Here is a 24,394-nt window from a genome sequence, read left to right as displayed (position 1 = left end):
TGGACTAGATTATTCTCAACTATTAGCAGACTATTTAAAACCAAGCGTGGGATTTGTGAAACCTTTGTCTGATTTGTGAAATTTCCATAAAGAGCAGTTTTGGTGTCATCCAGATGCATAAAAATTGTGAAGTCGCCCTTCATTGAAGTTTCACAGATCTCACACTTGGTTTAAAATCCTGTGCTATTTAAAACCAAGATCTTAAATAGCAAGATTTAAAGAAGATGGAGAGGCACACACCTGCCTGTCAAGGGCTGACAGTGCAGTTCAGAGGTCAAACACCAAGCATGAGATCAAAGCAAGACCTCCAAGTTGGGATTGTCTTGAGGTACAAATGTGGGGAAAGATCCAGAAACATTTCTGCTGCTTAAATGTCGCAGTGAGCTCAGCGGCCGCCATCATTGGTCAATGGAAGAACCGCCAGGAACCTTCCTAGAGCTGACCGGCCGTCAAACTGAACAACTGGGGGAGAAGGGCCAAGAACACTCTGTCTCTACTCCAGCATTCCTCTTTGGAGAGAAAATATCCTTCTTTGCAGCAATCCACCAATTACACCTGTGTGGTAGAGAGTCTGGAGTTTCACTAAAGGCACTTGATGGACTCAGACCAGGAGAAACGAGAGTTTGTTGTCTGACAAGTCTTGTGTGTGAATGCCAAGCGTCATATCTGAAAAAGCAAAACAAAAACACACCTTCCTTACATTGATGCACGGTGATGGCAACATCATGCTATGGGGATGTTTTCCAGTGGCAGAAACTTGCAGACTGTAACTGCTATCCAAAGTGGATCAACAAAGTGTAAAACGAAGGCTTTAAATATTCATGTAAACATGATTTGGTTTTCTATTTTTAAGAAACTTGCAAAAGTCTCAAACTTTTGCAAGTTTGAGACTTTTGCAATTTATTTACGGTATGTGAAATGAATACATTTCACATACCGTAAAATGTATTCACAGTCATGTGAATACATTTTACCTGCCACCTCACAGCTCCGCACTGTCTAAAATACACACACAAAAAAAACATAAAACACTCTTTAAGTGTGTGGCTGCAGCGCTATGGTTTTGATTTCCTTAGCAAGCCAGTGTGTGATGTGTGTCTCCTGTGCAGAAGCCGATGGGCGCGTCAACGATCAGGTCCGCTCAAAGGAAGGAAGTGGCTGAAGCATGAGACCCGAGCAGAAGAGCTCAGATCATTACAGGGAGTCAGCCCACTGCGGCTGGGGTCACGCAGGTGTTGAGCTCCGCCGGCTCATTTCCTGCCACAAAGCAGGACAGCCAATCAATAAGGCAGCAGAGCAACTTCTGAAGAAAGCCACAGAGAAACACAGAAACAATGAAAGGTCGGGATGTGTGTGTGTGTGTGTGTGTATGTATTATATATATATATTTTTTTTTTTTTCTTCACTCCGAATTGCCTGCTTTCTCCTGATGGCAGACGCTCTGAGACAGCTGCATGCACATGTACACACACACAGGTACACACATACTACACAGTGACAGGTGCGGCATTGTTATGGCATGTCCAACTCTGGCAGCTTGTTTTCCTCTCAGACCTCTCACCCTGTGTGATGACTCAGAGACGGGGAGATGAAAGGACAGGCAGGGACACGGAAGAGGAGACATGGGGGGCGGGGGGGACTCTGACAGGAGGGACTGCAGGGGTAACTCAAGTGTAAAAAGGTGAAATCAATGATACCAGCAATGCTATGTTAAGAGACCACTACGACCTCTGCTTGCCTGTCTGCATATGCAAATAGTTGTATATATGTCTGACCCTTTGTCCCATTAAAGCAGGCGGCACCAGTGATGTCCTGCACACACACACACACACACACACACACACACACACACACACACACACACACACACACACACACACACACACACACATAGCGGTGCAGCTAAGTACTTTCTAAGGTGCATGCAGACACTCTATAGGGGGGTTTCAAAGCACAACCAGCTGTTAAATATAGAAAATACCCACCAGTGATAATTTTACCGCCATCGTTTTGGCGCCCGCTCTTGCAGCACCCCAATGATAAAACCTCACCAGTGTCCACTCCACGCCTTTGTTTATTTTTAGAGGCGCTGTGGCGAAACTTGAAACTGCACGAATAACCCGAGAGGTTGTTGCTAGGCAACTAAAGAGCGAGTGAGTTGTTTCCACTCATCTTCCGGGTTCACCTGAGAGCTCGAGCGACTGGTGACGCGTTCACACCAAAGGCGTTTTTCGGGCCCGTCTGGTTTACGTCCAGTGTCCATGTGGAGGCCCATCGAGGGCCACTGTGGCGGTTTCCTGTCCGAACCGTTTGGACCGTGTCAGCGCATTCGCGTCCTGCGCTCCACGCATGGACTGACGCTCAAAACGCGTTTGTTGCGAACGCAGCAAAAGTGCGTCGAACTTGAAGCGTCTTTGACTCACGCAACTCTTTGGCATGAACGCACCATAAGGCTTTTCCTCTGCCTATTTCCCCCAGAATGCCGTGCGGTCCTAGATCGGAGTTCAGGGAATAATTTATAGATTAAATATTCTTCTAGTTTTATCTATTGATTATGTTGAAGTGTTTATCGCGACACATTTTGTTTTTGATTTTTTTGTTTTGTTTTGTTCGTCCACCCTACCGCATACACACTTTTTGCACACACACGCGCGCGCGCACTCTCTCCTTTTCTCGACTGTCAGTCCCACTAAATCTATCGTGCTTGAAATTCTCTCATCATCATATCAGGTGGCCTGGATGACACCAACGTGTGCACGCATGCAAACACACCCACGCATGCGGGAATAACAGCCTGCTGGTCCGGGCTTCGATTATACAAGCGGAGCGGCTCAAAAAACCCTGACAGGAGGAACAGGCACCGAAAAGGAAACACGAGAAAAAAAAAGAAATATAAAGGGCTTATTTGCTCGTGTTGTGTAAGCATGTTTCATCTTCCCACTCTCGGCCTACCCCTCACCCACACAGGTTAGATCCAATAGCTGGCGCCCGGGCCCCTCTCTAAATCTCGCAAACACAAACATCTCTATGCGAAGGAAATATTGCAGCCGAGCTCTTTTTCATAATCTCTCTCCTTCCCTGCACACCCACGCATGCTCACAGAGGGAGGAGGGGCAGTGGGGGGATGGAGGAAGGGTGGGGGGTAAAAATGGAGAGCTGGTAAAAAAGAAAATGAAAAGAGAGGAAGGAGGTGGTTGTTTGGGGCGGGGGAGAGGTGCTCTGGAGGTAGTTGTTATAGTAACTGTGTTTCTATACCTGTCAATCAGGGTTATTTCAGGCATCTTGCTTCAGTGAAGGCGAGATAAGGAAAAAAACTAAACAAAATAAACAAACAAAAAAACAACAACAACAAAAAAGCAGGAAAAACGTTCAGGATAAAAATTTCTGAGGTGAAATAATCACCGTGGCTTTAAAGCTGCAACTGCAGATGAGTCTGGAGAAGGGATGGACGATATGGGGTGAACATAAAGTATAGTATTTATAGCATTTATATAACAAGGTGATATAAAGCTACTTTTACATTGCATGCAGCTTTTTCAAGGTAGCTGTAGAGCTGTGCACAGGACGGAATTCACAGAGCCACAAACACTTTGAAATTTCTCACATCTTACTGAAAAAGGTCTGACTTCTGTCACGAAGCTGCAAACATTAACTGAATGTAATCATTTTTCTTCCCCCCAATGTATTGATAATTATTGGTACTTTCATTGAACAATCAGTGGAGAAAACAGGAAAAAAAAAACAACAAATAAAATAAAAAAGAAAACATTTATGTTAATTGTATGAGGTTTATTGAAAACCTGCTTATCAGCTGGACTGGTCACCAATCCATCACAGAGACAGGCGACCTCACACACTCTGGCATACGGACAATTTGGAGAACCGAACTGGAGTACCTGGGGAGAACCCAGGCCTGCACAGGGAGAACATGTGAACTCCATGCTGAAAGACCCCGGGCCCCCAGGGCAAGGGTTAAAAATACAAGACGACAATTTAATCTCAAACATATCCTTCAACCTGCTCAATAAACCACTAATTGATTTATGAAGCCATACATTCAGTATCTTAAGGCAGTTTTTCTTGAAACCAACCAACAGAATTGCAGTTGAACCATTCCTTCCCATCTAAATGCTCTTCATCAGCTTTGTCCAACTCCACGAGACCCACAGCTGTCCACCGTGATTATTCGTCTTCCACACCTGCAATCCAGGTGTTGACTCGCCACGCGACGCCGTTCCGCTCGTTCCCAAATCGACTTGAGCTACTGCGCGCGCAGCCACCCTGCGAGTGACAAACAGAGCGTTCCCTAACAGAGTATCTCTATTTAATTACCGACATGATAGCCAAAGAAGAGCCTCGATTCAGCCCCCACTGTGGACCAACACATGGTGAGGAGGAGAGAGAAGCGCGGAGACAAAGGAGTGGGGGAGTAAGAACAGCGCGAGCACCAATATGGCTGAGTGCTGAGTTTTTTGGAGCCATTAGACAGAAGGTAATTAATACCTGTCACTGCGGCTCCCCGCTCGCTGCCTTTATTCTCTTTCAGACCAATTAAAATATGACACTCCTCCGGCGGAGAACGCCTTGTTAAAATTAAACGCCTGAGACGCGCAGACACCTTTGATAAACATATCCAGAGCCACAATTGGCTTTGGCAGCAACGGCACGCCGAGGAGATGGAGAGGGAGCGGAGGAAAGAGAGAGAACGAGAAGGAGGAGAAGAAGAAGAAGAAGAGGGGGGAGGGGGAGACATGGCAGCGTCTATGCGTTGTGTCACTTCCAGTAGGAGCTGTTAGATCTGATTAAAAGTGTGCGTCCACGAGAGTTTGACTCACACACTGAAAGCACACACTGGAGATTGACGCAGGGCGACGAGACGGTTTTGCGAGCCAAGAAGTAGACGCTGACCAATGTGGACGCCTCGCTGCTTGCCAGCGCCTCGCAGCTTGGGCAGCGAGGACAGCTGAACGGTGAGCAGGAACAGAGGAGCCGCGCGAGCCGCTGAAGACGGGCAAAGACAGGTGGCGCGCGCGCGCGCGGAGAGGCTTTAAGGGCAGCGCGAGACCGCCGCGGTGAGCCGGGAAGGGTGAAGCAAAGTGCGGGGAGCCAGGATTTGGGTGAAGGTGGAGGCCCGATCCTGGGATTCAAAAAGACGGATGAGTGGGAAACGGAGAGGTGGAGTGATGGATGCAGGCAGGAGACCAGCAGCTTATTGCCAACATCTCCATGCAACCTTCCAGACACCACACTGCGCCACCATCTGCCTCCCACACACACACACACACACACACACACACACACACACACACACACACACACAGAGGGAGGATATATGTGAAATCATTAGTGTCTCATGACACTGAATAAATATATCCAGGGATGAGAACTGTCTTTAGATAAATCACCTGCAGGGAAAATGTGATTGGATAAGATCGCGACCTCACTGCAACGTAATTTGCATGTCATCTAAATGGGATCTGACCTCCGCTGAGAGGAGGTCAAAAGGCCTCCGATGAGTTCGAACGGGACGACTCGCGCTCCGATTGGCTGAAAGCAGCGGTAAACCACAGCTTCAGGTGAAGCTCCGCTTCCCCCTCTGTGAGCTGCAGGACTGCCCTCTACTGGCGGCCCAGAAGTTCACAAAGTCCAATCACATGCAGCTCTTTTTGGACTTTTATGAAGGCTTCTTTTTTTCAACGTAGGCTGATATTACAAAATCCAACCTAAGCTGTTTTTGTAATCAAATGTTTAAATTTTGAAATCCCGTGTGTCAAAATTACACATACAGGCTCAAATACACACAAAGAAATTCACCATGTGTTAAGAAGCTGCATAACAAGCTGTTTGACTTGATTCTGATATCTGACGTCTTATCAGCATTATTAGTCTTTTAAATAATTTGATCTTTAGGCACAGATGTTGCCTTTTAAAGGCTGTAAATTCCTCAACAGCATCTGGCAGTTTGAGGCCTAGTGTTTCTATCCAGATGTTGACTTGAGATTCTTCTTTTTTCTAATAGCAACACAGCTGCACAGCATAATGCAGCCACCACTGTTACCGACAGTGCTTCTAAAAAGTGGATTGAAGATATGCATCATCACTGCACCATGAACTACGAATGTTTCAAATAGTTCAAATTAGCGATGGAGATTTGGGCCAATATCGATATCCGATATCAATGTTGCTGTTAAGATCAATAACTCTTACATATACTTCACTAACCTTCCTACACCTTGGAAAAAAAAACCAAATGACCACACCGCTGACTTCACACTGATTTGTTGCTTCAGTTAAACTTCCCACAGTCCTTTGCTGCATCACAATCACATGACCAAACAAACACCACATGACCGGTCTCCTCGCTTCCTCCTCCAGAAACAAACAGGACCAAAATAATAAATAAATACTAGCTATTAACATCGGCTCGGTTTTATTCATCGAAATGAGACCGATATGCTAAAAAAAATGACTAATACCGATATCGGCGCCGATATTTTGAGCATCCCCAATATAAAATGAATGAGAATCCCACCAACAATGAGCGAAGTTAAATTCAGACCAGGCTTGTTTCTCATCAAAAACATGTAAAGATACACAAACCTCCGATTGGTTGTTGTCTGTTTTTTAATTACATTAGAGCTGAAGAATAAAAATTAAAAAAACATAGCACGAGAGGGCAGCACACAGATATTTTAGTTAACCACGTACAGAGTTTTATTTATACAATAATCATCTCTCCCACTTGTACAGCCTCTGATTGTAACACAGAAATAAACCCATGTTCCCTGGGAAGAAAATAAAGAAAACAGAAAGGTCATCCGTCATAGAAAAACCTACAGGGCCATCTGCTTTTATACATGAGTATTCATTACAAAAATAAGATTATAGCTGATAGAGAAGCAGTGAAGTTTGATTAACTGGGCGAGAGGGAGTGACTCGAAATGACCACTGCCCCAGACAATGAAGACAACCCTCCACACCGGGAGCCTGTCAGAGATTCGTCCATCAGTGTTTGTACAGCAGTCCAGCTCATTCAAGGAGTCAGTATCGGCGGGAACGAGTTAAAAGTTCAAATTAATCAACTGAACCGCTAGAAAAGAGAACAGAAGAAAAGTCAAACTCAAGAGGAAAGTGGCTGAGATTAGTGGAGTGGAGAAAGACGAACTGGTTTAGAAAAAGTGCTGTTCAAAAACTGAAAAAAAACAATTCAACAAAAAGGGGATTTGAAATTACCGAAGTTAGGAATTTTATTTGGAAAAAAGTGCAAAGCAGCTCTGGAGGTCCCCTGTCCTGCAGCTGCTGTTGGTGAGAAAAAAACCTAAAGTTTAAGATGGAGAGGGGATGATTGAAATGAAGTGTTATTGCTGAGGTTATTTTTTATTTGGTGTTAACATGTGAGAAGATGAATGAGGGGGATGGAGAGCAGAGTTATTGTTGGGGGTAGTAGGGCTGCTGCTGGGGGGGCTGCTGTGGGTAGCCGGGGTAGGGCTGTCCTGCAGGGGCCGCTCCGGGGAATCCGCCCTGCCCAGGGGCGGCCTGATAGGGCATGTAGGGCATGTTGTACTGGCCGTAAGCGTAGGGGTTGTAGCCCATAGGCATCTGGTAGAACCTGCAGCGACGAAACGCAAGACAAGGGGAGATGTGTTTGAGAAACGTCAACATACTGCAATAATTCAGAACCAAAACATGTTTGAAATGAAGAAATATCATCAATAACACCTGAAACATGCATTTTTTCTTAACGTTATTCAAAAAAATTGCTGGAAATGAAGTTTATTACTTCTAAGAGTTGAGAATATTGTTAAAGTTTTTAGACTGCTCAGTTCTGCCCATTTTGAGATCTTATAACAACAATCAGCTCAACGTTTACGTTTGCACATGAAAATGGCTGCAAACAGATGCACATTTATACAATCGTACAGTTTTGAAAAGCGGAAGTGGAGCCTCCTGCACAAACAACAAGAATGCAGCAAGTGGTTTCTGAATAGTGAGTGAACAACAAAACACTTGTCTTTACCAGCAGCCATTGTACAGCAGCAAAACCAGCTGACCACTTCTGCTCAAATCCCACTTGGGTTGCTAGGTAAAAGGTAGCTAGTAGCAGATTTTTGAAAAGGCTAATTTTTCACACAACAAAAACTAAATTAACTTATCGCCAGAAAACAGATGGAAAGTTTTTTTTAAAGGGATCTGCCTGTTTTTAACAGAAGTTGGAAGTAAAATTTTCCAGCTAATGTTGCACATTTCCATGTTGGAAATTAAAAACAAACTCACCCTTGGTAGCCTGGGTAGGTGGGATAAGGTGGTCCTTGTGCCTGTGAGGGAGGGGCCACAGGAGGCCCAGTGGGTGTTGGGGCGGCGGGGGTGGCGGAGGCTGCATGTGGAGTGAAGCTGGGTGGAGGTGGCCTGGAGGGAGGCTGAGGTTTTTGCTGGGGCTCCTGCTGAGGTTGCTGTGCCTAACGTCAGAAACAAACAGAGGAATTAGACCGTCAGGGTGAGGACACGTCAAAGATGGATTTAAGCTTGTGATTGCTTACAAACACGGTTCTGGGAGCAGGGGTCGGACCCGGAGCGGGAGCCGGGGCTGCCGGGGTGGACTGGTAGGCGGGGACGTTGAAGGATGGAGCACTGGGCTCTCGGGCGATGCTCTGCTGCAACTCCCTGAAACAGGAAGCAAAGAATTAGGACAAGCCTGTGGTGGGACGTCTCCAACAAAACATGTAAAAACTCCTCAAGTCTCCATCATATTTAGACAATTATGAAAATAGAAAGTTTAGCATGAGAGATATCTCTACATCAGGAAGAAAGGATGGGTGGACATTACTTGTAGAGAATGTCTGGAAATATAAACTTTTTCTAAATTCACCACAAACGTATTGCATACTTATCAAGACCTAGAAAATAGTTCCAAGATTAGGCCTGTTAAAATAAGTAATAAATTATTTAATCAATTAACTGCATGATAAAGTAAAACAAGCTCACTAATTTCCATTCACAGGATTTTTCTTTTTTTTCCTCTCTTTCCACCAAAAGTTTTTAGTCTGGTGAATTTAGTCTCTTTAGTCAACTTAGTTTTTTTTTTACAGACTTCATAGTTAATTTTATTAGTTTTTTTTCAGCTGGGTTGTTTATTTATTTTGGACATATAAAATGTCTCGCAGTTCCAGTGTTAAATGTTCATTAGAATTCAAAAAGTATTATTATTTGGGAATATGTTCTAGCGTTATTATGCCATTACTATTATGTTGCTTGAAAACGGGTAGAAAACAACAATATCATCGTTTATTGCAATAACCTCTGGGACAATTTGTGACATATTTGTTACCATAGCAGGTAACAAATATTGTCATTCAGTGCATTTTACAGAAGACAGAGTCCCTCACTTTGTCAAAATGAAGGTGGTTTTTGCTTCAAGTTAAAAAGTACAAATCTGACAGCCAGAACACAAGAAGCTTCGTGTTCCTGTTCACGCTCTGCTTTCTCTGCCAGCGGTCATGAATTCTCCAGTGAGTACGTACTTGAGCAGCTCATCACGCTCCGTCTTGCGAGCGAAAACGATGTCGCTGCATTTGTTCTGGAACTTGAGCAGGATTTCTGTCAAGTCGTTGTAGAACTGAGGAGACAAAGAAGGAGGCAAAAATAAACGACCTGGTTTTGCAGAGAACGAGAAATGATGGGCAAAGTTTCTGACGCGACGAGCGACGCCGCAGTGGCCGTGTGTGCGGATGCTGCCGTGCGGGTACCTTGGTGCCTTCGCGCAGGTTGTTGCAGATCTCGACGTAGCTGTCGTGAGCGGAAGCCAGCTTCTTCAGGACCTCCTCCCTCTGGTTGGCCTCGTTGTTGGACTGCTTCAGGCTGCTGAACTCCTGGTGGGCCGTCTGGGGAAACAGCGAGACACGATCAGGACCATCAATCTGGAGGTGAGCGCCTCTCACCGCAGCTACTTGTACAGATTCCTGCAGATTACGCTGCAGAAACATTTTTTGAAGCTTCTGCACCTGAACTTTAAAATGCTTACATGCATTTTTTTTGTTTTACAGATTCCAGCAGGAAGATAAGCTTTTTAAACTCATCTTCTACAGTTTACAAGTATAGTTTTAGCGACAGAAAACAATGGAGGCCTGTTTCAATGAAGCAAAAACAACGTCAACCTGATTGTACAGCTGCAACTAACAATGATTTTAGAAACCAGTTAATCTATTGTTTATTTTGACAATTGGATGAAAAAAAATTGACAAATTCTGCACATTTTTACACAATATGAGAAATACATAAAAAATAAAAATAAATTCAATTTCGTTTTGAAAAACGAAAAACATTTTACTGTCTAAAATGCAATACCATATGCATTACTTTATTGTAAGCCTGGTTGTTTGTTGACAAGGTACAACAATTACTGCTGTGGATGTGTTGTTCTCTCAGAAAATGGCCTCTTGAGTTCGTATACTCCAGCTAATCAATCACTAAATTAGTTGACAATCATTTAAATAATCGATTGATGCGTTTAATCGCTTCAGCCCTGTTAGAGCGTACCTGAACTTGCCCCAGCAGCTCTTCCTGCTTGGAGAGGCTGGCCGACACTTTGTGGTTGTAGCTCCCGTACGATTGGTCGAGCTGGGAGAGCGACAGCTGCTCCTCGTTTATGGCTCCGTCTTGGGCGAGCGCCTTCAGGAAGGCGGTCGACATATCGAACGTCACGGCTTTGATTTCCCCCTCCAGCGTCTCTCTCTCTTTTTTCACCTCGTCCAGCTGGGCCAGCAGGGAGCGCAGCACGTTCACAACCTGCAGGGGGAGGCGGACAGGAAGGCATTTTTATCAGTCCAAAAACCCAGTTCTATCAGGACGACTGCAGACCGCTGCGCATCAACGCCTCGTCTTTTCCCCCTGAGCAGGGCAACATTGTAGCTGGAGAGACGTGCACTTCTTCCTTTTGCTCTTTCTCAGTTCTGCTTGCTAAGTTGTTTAAGCTCCCCAGCGACACACAATGCCAAGTCAGCAAACAATATGAAAAATGGGTCGGAAAAGGCCATAAAGCACACAATGTCCTCGGGGTTTACACAGAAACTGCCTGACGGTCCTTAAAAACTAAACAGAATTCTAAAAAGGAAAGTTTAGCCTCATGCAGTGTAAAGAGGACAGACAGACCTCGCTGCCCTGCAGAGTCCTGGTGGGGTTGGCCGAGGGGATGGCGGCGTTGAGCTCGTTCTCGGGTTTACACAGCAGGGCGATCATGTCGCACTGGGCGTTGTAGCGGTCCCTTACCACCTGGTCGGCCTGCACTGCCTTGTCCAGGACATTGCGGAAGTTGGTGCCCTCTGGGAGACGGGAGAGAGTCGGGGAAGGAAAGGGAGACGAGAGAAGCACGAGTGAAGAAGAGGTCACAAAGAAAAGAAGCTTGGAGAGCGTTGAGTGAAGGCGATGGAGGCGAACCTGCGCGAAGGGGCTTGTACAGATCTCCAGACGGGGTTCTGTTCCAGCGCTGGTTGAACTTGCTTCTCAGCTCGTTGTCTGTTGTCTCCTCATCGTCCAGCATTTTCAAAGACTAAAACATAAAAGCAGACTTTACCATCATAAAAATAAACAAAGTAAATATAACATTCCTCCATGTACAGTAATCTTGGTAAAGCATTTTATGTTTTCTGCAGACTTTTAAGTCTTACATTTGAGTCTCATGCCTGTCTCATCTTCATGAAGCTCATGTTCTCTAATGATCTCCAACAAACCTCTGAAGTTTCTGCATTTATACTGAGATGACGTCACACAATAATGGACTTTTAGCTCCCCATGTTTTTCACAAGGTAAAGCACTGGAGCTCTGAATAAGAATGCAAATCAAAACTTCCCAGATTTAATTTGCAGAAAGTTTCAAAAAACCATCCATTCCTTTCCAGCCACTTTATAATTGTGCACCACTTTGTATTGATCTATTGCATAAAATCTGAATAAAATACACTGAGGTTTGTGGTTGTAACCTGATAAAATGAGATGGAGTCCCAACTGCTTTTGATGGAAACTCGTTTCTAGCTGCATCTCTAGCAAATTGATTGCAAGTTGCTTGAGCAATTTATCACAGAAATTAAAATTTCTGAGATTCTCAAAGATGCACAGGAATATTTTTAGCATTAAAATTTGTGAAAGTTGGGTGTTACTTTCTTTGAGTAAATATTCAATTATTTGCAGAATGGCATTTGTCAGTTTTAAAAAAAAGCTACAGTTTTTTCATATACAAATATTAAAACATTTTTAAAAATGATCATATTTTTAATTGATATTTCTTGTACTTTAAAACCCATTAAGGGGATTTTTTTTGTTTTTTTCGGTTTTTGCTGGGACTTTTCTACTTCGACTACAAACCTGGAAGCTGAATATATTTTATGTTTTCCTCCCATCTGTTTAATTGTTTGTGAGCAAGATGTTAAAAACACGCTGGCTGGAGATGATAAGACTGATAGTCCTTGGCCCAGAGATCAGTGGATTAAATTCTGTGATGATTCTGATCTGGGATTCACGCCATTCGGAATGATTCTGAATTTTAGGTATTAATTTGCTTTTCTGGTAGCCTTGGCAGAGACCGCCAGCACTGACGCCGTCCAAGCCAGCTATTAAAGAGAATTACATTCACATGCTGCTTTCAAGAAAGCAAAGCCATATGGCAAACATGCTGTCTGAAGCCTGCAGTTCTAAAAGTCTCTTTACTTTCAGAAACAGATTTGGGACTTGAATGAAAGGCTAGATAAGCGCAGAGTGTTTTCCACCGACCTCGTCCAGGATCTCTCTGTTGCGAGTCAGCAGCTCAGGCAGGTCTCTGATGAGCTTCTCGATGTTCTGCAGTCCTCCTTGCTGCACGATTGATCTGGACTTCTCAGCGATGGATTGTGGGATAGAGTCTCCAGACAGATCCTCCAGGGCAGCAGGCAGGTTCAGAGAGGCCAACACCCTGACAGAGTTAAAGATGATCCGTTACCACAGGTTTTTAGTTATTAATTTTTTAATTTGAAAGCTACAAAGATGTTATATTTTGTTATAACATTTTTAAAACAAACTTTTGTTCATTTTTAGTATTTTATCTACTCAATAAGAATTTTTTTTTTTTACAATCTTAGTAAGATCAATAACTATTTTGTAGAAAACAGATCAGTACAAAACATAAAAAAGATGCTACAAGATTGCATTAGCAGTAGGGCCGGTCCAAGTCTTTTTGGGGCCCTAAGCAGATTTTAATTTGGGGCCCCCCAATAGCAAAATATCTGCTACTAATAGTGTCAATTGTAATTAGCTTACATCATACTGGTGGTCTTATGACTTTTGATTTTAGGAATACCAAACAAGAAGAGATGCTCCATCTGTATCGTGAAATTCACAGATGTATTTAAATGTTGCACATTAATTTTGTTATGTGACAGTAACATCTGCTGACAAACACTGAATTTAGAGCAAACAAGTTAGCAAGTTTAATATCTTTTAAAAACCCGAAACAAGGTGTATGAAATATGTCATAGATGCAATCTGTCACTGCAAAATAAATCAAACAATGCTCTTCTGGGCCCCTTGATGGTGTTGGGCCTCTGAGCAGCTCCTTAACTGCCATATTCCTTGGGCCGGCTCTGAGTTTAAACTAACTTCACAGTTACATTTTTTTTGGAGGATGATTGTTTTCTCATTTGGACTGGGTGATTTGCTTTTTAGTAAAACCGGAATGAATAATTGCGGTTCTAATTGCTCCAAAATGAATATGAAGGCAAAAACTTAGTCAGCAAATGGGAATATATCTTTTGCACATATTTTGTAGAAAGATACAAGATATATATCTGTATACATCAAACATCTTGCTTGGAGGCTAATTTTTTTCAATTCTTGAACTGAGTTAGGAGGCCGTCAAATGGCCCCTAGGCCATTTGTGGCCTAGGGGCCACAAATGGCCCCAAGGCCACACATTGGACACTTCCTGGTTTAGAGCTTCTAAGAAATGTCTCAGAGAAGTGAACTAATAAACAAAAAAGCTCTTATCCGCAGCCTAACAGTACCTGCTGGCCCATTAGGACGTGAATTATTAATATGCTTACAAACAGTGGTGCATGATGCTCTGCACAAGTGAATGCAGAACATCTGAGGGAAACAACCTTCATCGTACCCGTTGCAGAGATTGGTGGCCTCCCTCATCGTTCCCACCAGTCTGTTCACAGTGTCGGCCTTCCTCTGACTGTAGATGCCCATGGACTGCTGAACGGCCATGGGAACCATCTTCTCAAATAGATCTGACGAGAAAAGACAAACAGTTTTAGGCAAACATATAGTTAAACACATTGCACAAAAGATTTTAAAATAGTCCACATGCACGTTTTATAGCTGTTCGATATGTTGAACTGGAAAGGCAGCAAAGTTACACAAAAATAAGTGCTTCTAGCAGATAAATCTCTAATTGTGACACTTTTACACTCTGTCGAAATAAATAAAGGGAAAAATAGTGAGAAAGTGAAAAGATGTCACAATAAATACACTTTACAGCAAGTAGCCAACTACTTTCTGTGAAATCAAATTATTCATTATCTTATTCAATTATCCACATTGAGGGTAGTCATAAACTTGTAACCTGCATGAACTGTGAGGAGTAATATGGGAAAGCAAAGACAGCAGAAAGTCTGCAGGTGAACAGAGCAGAAACAAAATGGTGAATATGCTGAATTATCAGCCAATATGGTGCAGGTAACTGAGGATGGTGCACAACTACTTTGCTTATATTCAAAGCAGTAAATGGATTTAGACGTCAACACACAGCTGAGCCGGATGTAGGAAAAATCCTAAACATGTCATGCAGGTTTCTTTCAGTCGAATGCTGAAGGTTGTATCGCTACCATTTTTTGGTTCTGCAATCCCACCTCAGTGATTTTGAAGCATCACACAGAACCGGTGATCTCTTCCTTATTATAAAAGAAGAAAATAATGTCTGAAGTTCTAAGTTTGGTTTCAAACTCATGTTCTTTATTATTCAATACTTATAGATCCAGTTGCAAAGATGTCTAATGAAATGATGAAGAGATACATAATCATACCTGTGAATTTCTGGCTGAGTGGAGGTGTGATAGCAGTAGCTTTGACCAGCGCCGCCTTGCCGATGTGCTCCAGGTCTTTGACTTCGGGAACGCGGTCATGGTAGATGAAGTCGTTGTCTTTCTTGGCAGCAGTGAGCGCTCGGTTGATCTTGTCAGTCAAGTCCTTCACGCTCACATATTCATCGTAGCGAGATGCGACGGTCTTCACTAGCTCTGCTGCATGCTACAGGGTTAGATAATTTGCTTCATAAATATAATGTCACATCTGTCTCTCATATTTTCTTCATTGCTTAACTGCTTACACCATACTGACAAAAGCAAGCTTTAGGAAATTTTGTTTACCTGCAGACGAGCAATTTCCTCCCCAAAACGCTTCTTCTGCTTGGCAAGGATGCTCTGATGCAGTTCGGCGTTGGCCTGCATGATGCAGTGCTTAGCTGCCAGCACCGGCAGCACTTCCTGAAAATAAAAATACTGACCAGGGAGAGGCAACAACAGAGCAACACGCAGGCACACAAACATGAATATGCACACACACGTGCATGACAGAAAGGCCAACCAAAAGGAGAGAAACCCACACCAGCAAGGTCAAACCGCAATTGGCATCATGACAGCCAAATCACAAGTAGGCACGAGCAGCGAGGGGCGTGCAAACATGGCAGAGCACGACACAAGCACACGGAACACACAGACAACGAGAGCCGCCACCAACACAAGGGATGCAGGAGAGAAAAAAAAAGAGGAAAGAAAGACAACGGGAGAGAAACAGAAGAGGCCATGAGTGTTTAACCTTTCAGCAGAAGCTGCTACATCTCAAAGAAACACCCAACAACTCTTCATGTTTGTGTGAGACTTTCAGCTACAAAACAGACACTGCATTCTAGGAATGGCTTTTCTATTAATAAAACTCAGGATAGAGAGAAGAGGATTTCATCTTCATTTAAAAACCTATTACAGATAGAAACATCATAATCCATTTTTGACATAAAAAAAAATTTGACTGCAGAAAATGCATTCATCCATCCATCCATTTTCTGTACTCCATTTTCCCCTGTGAGGTCAGGAGGGGTTCTGGTGCCTATTTCCAGTGAACGTTTCAGGCGAGAGGCTGGCTACACCATGGACAGGTCGTCCGTCTGTCGCAGATGTATTTATCAAAGCTAGTTTACTTTTTGTTTAGAATGTCACAAAGCCCATTATAAATGATCATTTTGGATTAATTTGCTAAACATGAGCAATAGTTGGAAAACAATAATCCAGAGTAAAGTCTAAAATGAGATTAGTATGCTAATTTGCGTAAAAAAAAAAAAAGGTCTAGGACTTTAAAACATTTATTTGAATTACTTAATTGCAGAAAAAGTAACTGGAAGTCAAACACGTGCTGTGTGAAGTCGAGTTTAACGAGTGATGTTAGATGTCCCAGTGCAAGTGAATGCAGCACATAACGATGTAGAGCTTTGCAGAGCTTCCCCTCCACGGAGAGAAGATAGTCAAGCACAGCAGCCTAATGTTTAATGGCTGTAACAGACACCCCTCCCCCACATGTTGCTGTTTGCAAAAGAAAAAACAATGATGTGTATTCTCCGGGACAGTTGTTAAAACAAATAATAAATAAATGGTATGGATGGCATATTTACAGCTGAAATAACTAGAGCATTACTTCATTTTTGGAGTTAACACTGTGAAACCAAGTTATTGTTACTAAAAGCTTTCATACTAAGAATCTCATCAAAACATCTTTCAGTAGAAACTAGAGCTCACAAAGTTTAAGACAACCAACTTTCTGACAATAAATATGCCATTAAAATATGACATGCTATTAAAATGCATCATTCTTTGTCACTAGTTAATTTAATTGATGATGTGATTAAAACTTTAAGACAAATTTTTAAATATTAAACAACGTTTTTAATTTTAAGTCACTTGACCTTCAAAATAAAAGCTGGCAGCATGAAGCTTTGCATGTCTTTTTTTTAAGCTGCTCATGATTTGATGGTGGGAAATCAGAAAGAAAACAGCTCAGCTTTGGAATAGTTAAAACCGACCAATAACAGTGAAGAAAGGATGAAAAAGGACCAATGACAACAGAGAGTCTAGAACAGTCCCGCAACCCGTCTCACAGGTAAAAGAACAATCTGACGCATAAAACCCATCACACACGGTCCAACGTCTGCATGTCTCCATCAGCCGTCTAAAGGTTACGCCGTGTGACTCTGGTCGATCCGGCAGCTTACCTTTGGAAGGTTGTCTTTGTACTGACACTGCTTGAAGGCTTCGCCGTAAAAATCTGCGGCCTGATTGGCCAGCTTTGCAATCACAGCATCTTTCATCCGGTCTGTTGGGCAAGCAAAACATTTTACAATGAAAGAACAAAAACAGACATTAGGATTCTCTGGAGGAGCTGCACTTGAAAGCAAATAAACATATAGAGTAGGGCTGAAACGATCAAATTAATCGATTAAGTTAATTCTCAACTAGTTTAGTAATCAAACAATCGCTGACTGGAGTAAAAAAAAAGAAAAAGACTAACATATGCCGTATCAGAGCAGTAATTAAGCTAAGATTTAAGATGGAAAAAACCCTCGCTCCATAAACATGTTCACCTGGTTCACATGTTAATTTTAAAAGTATTTAATTAACTGCAGGTGAATCCTTTGCAACAAATGAACTCCATTGACTAACGTAATACATTTGCTTTTCTCATTTTATTTCAGGCAACAAAATGTTTCTTTTCTCATTTCACAAAGGAATTGATTAATTTGTAGTTGGGGTTTTTGCCTAATTTTATGCATTTACAAAGACCTGCAACATGTGCCAATTACTTTTCAATCCAATTACTCGATAAATTGCTAGAATAATCAATAAAATACTTGATTACTGAAATAATTGCTTTTGATCAACCACGTTGTAAATCTACTACAATTCTCTGCCTGTCTAAACTAATGCATGCATTGTCTCATTACAGAGCAAGAACTCATTTATGACTAAAACGTGAACTCGGCGGATTATACGTCTATTTTTAAAAAGAGAGCTGACTTCCTGGTGTAACGTAAACAAAACTTTTATATAAACATCTAATGAGCAGCTCTGCAGATAGAATAGGGGCAGAAGCTGTGTACAGTCTGGATCAAAACAGCCCCCATCATGCTTAGAAATTAATCAAGACAATAAAAATGCAGAGCTGTGTAATTAGAGAATTGCAAAGTTTGCTGTACTTGGTAAAAAGAAATAAAATGGGTGCAAGTTATTTGTGATGCACATTTAAAAGTGTAACATAAGTTAAAATGTGCTGGGACATCTAGAAACATAAAAGAAGAAAAGCGTAAATAAACGAACAGCAGCAGTAGAAGAGCAGTGCGGTTTCAGTCTGGCCTTCAGTACCTGAAGTGGCTTTGAGGAAGAAAACCTCCTGGGCTTGGGCCAGCATGATGGTGCTCAGAGTTCCTACGGTCTCAGGACAGATGTCCATGGTCGGCTCTCTGCTCAGCGCAGACAGCACTGTGTCCTTGATGTGACTAAATGCTCCACTGGCCAACTGGATGAACACATAGAGATCAGATTCAGATTTTAAAATTGCAACTTTCTGCAGCTCAAACAACTCATTTCAAGAGGAGTATAGTAAATAGAAATCAGATGCCGATTGGAAGTCAGTACATTTTCAGCTTGATCCAACACATCTCACGTCAAATCTAGTCGAAAACTTAAAAATCCAATCCTCCTCCCATTAGTGAATGCATCTTCCATAAATGTCACTGGGTGGCATTGTCAACAACATTCCTGCTTTTACAGAGGGAGGAAGAGTCAAAGACTCAAACAACAAGAATCTTATTTGATGGTTTTTTAGTAGGTGAAACTGCATGCTGGAGGGGAAAAGCAGTCATTTGAGTCAGATGCGTTGGTCTGGGGTCAGATCTAGAAGTTGCAGGCTGGAGCCTTGAGGACTGGAGTTTGACACTCCTGCTGCAGGGAATACACACCAAAACTGTTTTAATCACTCTAAGCACTAACAACAAACCAAAAGTGTTAAACGTCAAGTTTATATTTAGTCTTAGTTTTAAAATAAAAATGGTGGCACATGGTGTGTGACATTAGATCTCCTCCTAAATATTTATTGTTAACTCAAGGAAGGAATGCAAAATAATATTCTTAAAAACTGTTCTTGTATCTTTTTACCTTGCGGTTACTAAAGCAAAACTGGCATCAACAATAAAGCTACATTATTTTGGAGTGAAATAATAATTGGCGAATATTTTCCAAGTGTTATGAACTTGCTTCTTTTTGCCAATCCAATATTTAGCCAGTTGGACAAAGTCTCACAGCAGCAGATGCTCACATCACAAATAAACGGCGCAGCCCAAATTACTGAAGGTCACAGAGAGATGAAATCACAGATCAAAAAGAGAGGAAAGAAGAAAACAGGCAGATATCACAACTGAAATCACCACTGAAATATTTGCAGTTATCACCAACGTAAGAATTTCAAATATTATGCAATCTTTGTGAACAGCTCAAAGTTTTCCAAAGATTTTTTTTTTGTAAAAATCAGCCATTAAATTGCAATCAGTGCATTTCCAAGTTTCCAACTTCTGGGACAAATAGAAGGACCACCCACTGACAAGGTGTGACTCCCTGCAGCAGCAGCAACTTACCTGGACGACCTTCAGTGAAACTAAACAAAAAAACAGCTGTTGCCAAAATAAGTGAAGTTGTCAAAAGCTGTCTGGGATCTTTATTATGTATAATTATAATTTTTTCCAGAACAAAGTTGCTGAAATTCTCCCCAGTTAAAGAAAAAAAAAAAAAGAGTTGCCTTGCCAAATGGGATTTTATTGATCACTGGTCATCTCTGACGACTTATTTTAAAATCTAATATAGCTGATTGAACCCACTGTGTCCACGTTATGATAAATAACTCAGGGTTGGTTAACGCCGGTCTTCAAGAGTTTGGGCCCTGGCATGTTTTAGATGTGTCCCAGGTCCAACACCCCTGAATCATATGAACGGTTCTTTAGCGCTCTCTGAGAACCTGGTGAAGTGCTGAGAAGGTAATTCAGCCGTACGAATCATCTGCATTGCAGCAGGGACAAAAATAAGGATGCTGGTTCTTGTGGGCAGGAGTTGGCCACCGCTGAAAAACTATTAAAGTTGTGCAACATCAGCAGCTCTGCTGTTGGGTTTCTTTATGGGTTAAAACCTGTGTCTCCTGAGGCTGGGTGATGAAAAGACTCAATAATATTCCTTTACTCTAATATATTTAAATTTGAGCTTCCAAAAACATAAAACTACACACAAAAAACAAATACTACTACACAGATCTATACACACCTGATAGTATTTAGCGGCAGCTTTGAGACACTCGTCGTTGTCAATGTTCTGCTCTGTGGCGATCTGACTGGCCAGAGCCGCACAGTTGAACAACACGCATGTCTTCTCATAACCCAGACTGGCCAGAGCTGCAAAGCAAACGCAACTGTTAAAAGCAAAATCATCTCTTCAATTAAAGGTCTTACATTTATTTTCCAGTAACCTTTTATTTGATGTCAGAAATCATTAACTTGCTTTTTTGACACAACAAAGATTTGCGTGGAGTGGAACAGTGTCAGAGCCCTGACCTCCAGGGAAATATTTAGGTGGTGTCTCTGCCAAAACACTTGAACCCCATTATTAGGTCATTAGCAGGACTCTATTAGCTCGATTGCTTGCTGAGGAGGAAACTCGGCCCTTCAGACCTTAAGGACTGAAATTTGACACCACTGTGCAGGCCAAAGTTCACTGAAAAGATTCATGATGCAGTCATGAACTAATCTTTAATAATTCACCAACAGGAACAAAAGGTTCAAATGATAAAGTTGGGATATCAGAGACGAACAATGTTTAAAACATTATTTGCGGGTTTCTTAAGAACACAAACTATTCCGATAAAGTACAAGACATCTTTGTCTATTGCTAGGCTAACTATGACATCTGATTTAGAGGTCAAAGTCAGTGCTGTAAAGCTTTGTTTCTCACAGCATGAAAGAAGCAAAAAGGATAACCAAATACAAAAAAACCAAGTGCCACAAGTGTTGAAACTGAATGCTAATGATTGCCTGCTATTTTCTCGACACAATTACTCACAGAGCTTGACGGAGCCACCGAAGAGGGATCCTTTATCAAAGGCATCCTTCCATGTAAAGGTTAGGCAGAGCTGCAGAAACAAAAGCATGCTTTGTTTTCAAGTTCCTCTCCATTTAATGAAGCGTTCAATCTGGAGTCATATGCACTGCTCAGTCAATTACCTGGTTTTCAGAGAAGGGAAACTTGGGCTCAATAGAACACAGTTGATCGTAGTATCTGTGGACAAAAAGAGAAAGCAGAATCAAGACGATGCTCGGTTTCACAGTGTTTTACCAAAAAAACAAGTCTCTATATTGTTCAAAATAAATAAGATACAACTTATAAAACAGCCATGGGCTGATATGTGAGCATCAGGTTTCATGACTGATAGATGTGACGTAACAGCGGAGTGGTTTGAGGAACTGCTGCAGTCCAACAATGATTCAGGGAAAAAATGACAAAGGAAAAACTTTTGACCCGAGTACATCTGTGAGGTGGTGTCAACGGTCTATTTTTAACTTTGAGATAAAGACAGTCAGGGAATCCCCCATCACTAGATCACCAACCCTTCTTTTCTTGAAGAGCTGGCTTTCTATGCAGATCCAACACACAGTGTGTTTCCAACACAAACACACACAGAGTGAGCAGTGCATTCACACAGGAAAACTGAGACGAGGCGCACCTTGTGGCTGAACTAAAGGGAGAGAGAGCGGAAAAAAATGTCCCAGCGAACTTTAGTCACCAGGGTAACACTAAGCTGTCCGTGAAAAGAGCCGTCGCTGTAACTACCAACGCTGAGGACTGAGGAGCGACAACAGCAACAGCCGATTCATTGCAGACATGTTAGTCTCAAGAGAACTGCTTATATAACCATATGTTTACAAAAACAAATATAATTTAGACATAAGTAACACTTCAATTAAAAAAACAACAACTTTAATACAATGATTTAGTTACTGGTCTAAGTTATTTTCGACATAGTCAGTTTGCCCTGGATTGGCTCTGATCCGTGATTTTCTTTTCTTTATTCACAAATAGGGATAATCTTGTAATTCTTTTATTTTTATATTGATTAAAGTAGTACCTCACCAACTACCTGAGGTACATTTTTAATATGGTATATTTTAATAAGTTTTTTATGTATATATACATAAAAAAAATTGTGAGACCATAAAGTAAACAGGAAGTCTGTGTCGATCAGGAAAAGCCCAATCTGTGCGTCTCTAATTCTACCTCTTAATCCAATTCATAGAAAAACACCAGGGTAGTTGTTTCTGATTCAAAAGATAAAATTCAGAGCCAAGATATTGGGCATAAATGTCATAAATTTAACCTGACTGAAATGGATCTAAAGTCTTGGCCACGATGACAAATCATAGATAGTGTGACAGAAGTCATGTGACCAAAAGGTGAGTAATTGCTCTGCACTGCTCCATGTTTGGGGCCTCCCAATTGTCAACTATATATAAAGCTGGGAAGAATTATGGCACCAGAATATAATTTTTTTTTTTAAAGGAAAAATTCTGGTGGTAAAACAGTGACACATTGGTCTAGAGTAAAATAAAATGATCACAAAGTGAAAAACTGGAAGACAATTTGAAATGTAAATACCAACATATTGATACAGCCTGGGCTTTATGTTCAGAGGGCGAGTCGGAACAATGGCTAAAATATAAAGGGCAAAGTTTCTTTGTATTATAGAGGTCTGTTAATATTAAGAAAAGGTTGTGTGACATAAGCAGAGCATCAGGTCACTAATACGAGGTGTCAGTCATTGAGAAAGAAAGATCAGCTACACCAACAGAGCAGCGAATAAAAATCTGGCTGCAAACATGGAGAGGACACAGAGAGACCTTGTTAAAGCCCAAGTGAAGCTTGTATACTGTACACTGACTTTATGCAAAGAGGCTGGAGTAGGGACATTTTGTTAACCGTATCTGGCTGGTAGAACTGTGAAGGGACTTTCTTTTTGCTGCTCCAAATGCCCAGTCAGACAGAAACACATCTGTCAGTATCACTTTAGATCAATTTCTATGGCTAGGTTTTCCACTGTCTTATTAAAGATAATTTTTTATTACATATTTTAATATCATTCCTATGTAAATGCCAATTTCCTCTTTGTTCATTTCTTAGCTGTGGCACTTTTATTATAACACAAGAATGTATGGTTCTCTTTATTTCTATCTTGTGCCCCTTCATCATTAGGAGAATTGTATTTCCAGAGAACTTCAAAGCAACATATTTACATCCAAATGTAAATATTCCTTTACATTTATATGCATTTAGTTTTTCGTTTAATGCTGGCCATTTTGTCTCGTCGTCTGTTTAATTTTTATAAACTAGTCACCTGTTTTTAATCTTATAGAAAACATTTGGTGTTGTCACCATTTTGTATGAAAAGATACTACTGTAAGCGTAAACTGTTTTTCTTTTAATAATTCATTGACCGCCTGGCTGTTGATGTTGGCTAGGAGTGACTAAGCGTAATGATGAAGCTTGAGGTGTGTATAATGCTCACACTCACTGTAAGTTTATTTTGATTTTCATGTTGTTATTTCTGAGCATCGTATTATAGCTTATGTGTTTTGTGTTTTATGTGGGAGAAGCAGTTCAACAGAAATGAGCTGTTTATGACTTATTTTAACAGAACAATGGACTCCTGAATCGACACGGACAATTAAACTTGTTAAAAGTCAACTGGTTTAATTAACTGATTATATATTTACTAAACAGCCAGCGACGTTTTACCAGTGTCAATAAATCTGCAGTTGAAGCGTTTTAGCTCCCATGTTAGCAGCTAAAAGCTAACCTCTGGGTGCGGCAACTGAGCGAATTCAAGAACCCGATAGTTAAATTATGAGTCCATCCATTTTGACTTATGTCGTAGCTAATTTTTCTGCTTCTCGGTGAGTTTTTACCTCAGTAAGATTTCCAGGGAGCTCTCGTGTTTGTCGAGCGGCCTTCCCAGCGCGCTCTTGCGGAGCTTGTTCAACTCCTCCACGGCTCGAAGGTACTCTGACTGCTCGTCCCCCGCTGGATACGAGGCTGTGACAAACTTCGACAGCGGCTTCACCAGATCGACCTCGGAGGACTTTTTCAACGGGACTGAAATAAACGTCGCCATTTCGGCCCGTGGACGCTTTAAACGAGAAACGAAAACAGGCACCGAGATCTTGAGCAGGGAACACAAACAACGGCCACCGACCCACTTCCTGGATTCTGACAGAGAACGTCAATTACGTCATGGAC

General features: G+C 41.8%; 1 protein-coding gene across 2 annotated transcripts; it reads right to left on the bottom strand.

The window, feature by feature from the left end:
* Nucleotides 1-6,606: 6,606 nt before the first annotated feature.
* On the bottom strand, nucleotides 6,607-24,383 carry pdcd6ip (programmed cell death 6 interacting protein). 2 transcript variants are annotated; one of them, XM_055053915.1, is made up of 18 exons: nucleotides 24,064-24,383; nucleotides 21,328-21,382; nucleotides 21,167-21,236; nucleotides 20,375-20,502; nucleotides 18,431-18,584; nucleotides 17,284-17,384; nucleotides 15,392-15,523; nucleotides 15,050-15,272; nucleotides 14,131-14,254; nucleotides 12,759-12,936; nucleotides 11,431-11,542; nucleotides 11,146-11,315; nucleotides 10,534-10,782; nucleotides 9,744-9,878; nucleotides 9,519-9,613; nucleotides 8,538-8,661; nucleotides 8,275-8,456; nucleotides 6,607-7,609 (listed from the first exon to the last, which is right to left on the bottom strand). In XM_055053915.1, the coding sequence occupies exons 1-18, from the start codon at nucleotides 24,267-24,269 to the stop codon at nucleotides 7,429-7,431; spliced, it is 2,619 nt and encodes an 872-aa protein (XP_054909890.1). In that variant the 5' UTR covers nucleotides 24,270-24,383; the 3' UTR covers nucleotides 6,607-7,428. The 2 variants fall into 2 exon arrangements, with proteins under 2 accessions (XP_054909890.1, XP_054909891.1); XM_055053916.1 differs by having other exon boundaries at nucleotides 15,392-15,508.
* Nucleotides 24,384-24,394: the final 11 nt, after the last annotated feature.

Source organism: Poeciliopsis prolifica, unplaced genomic scaffold (genome assembly GCF_027474105.1).
Source record: "Poeciliopsis prolifica strain line A6 unplaced genomic scaffold, Auburn_PproV2 SCAFFOLD038, whole genome shotgun sequence".
Lineage (NCBI taxonomy): Eukaryota > Metazoa > Chordata > Actinopteri > Cyprinodontiformes > Poeciliidae > Poeciliopsis > Poeciliopsis prolifica.
Note: the sequence above shows the minus strand (reverse complement) of the source record. Positions and strands in the feature narration are given on the sequence as shown.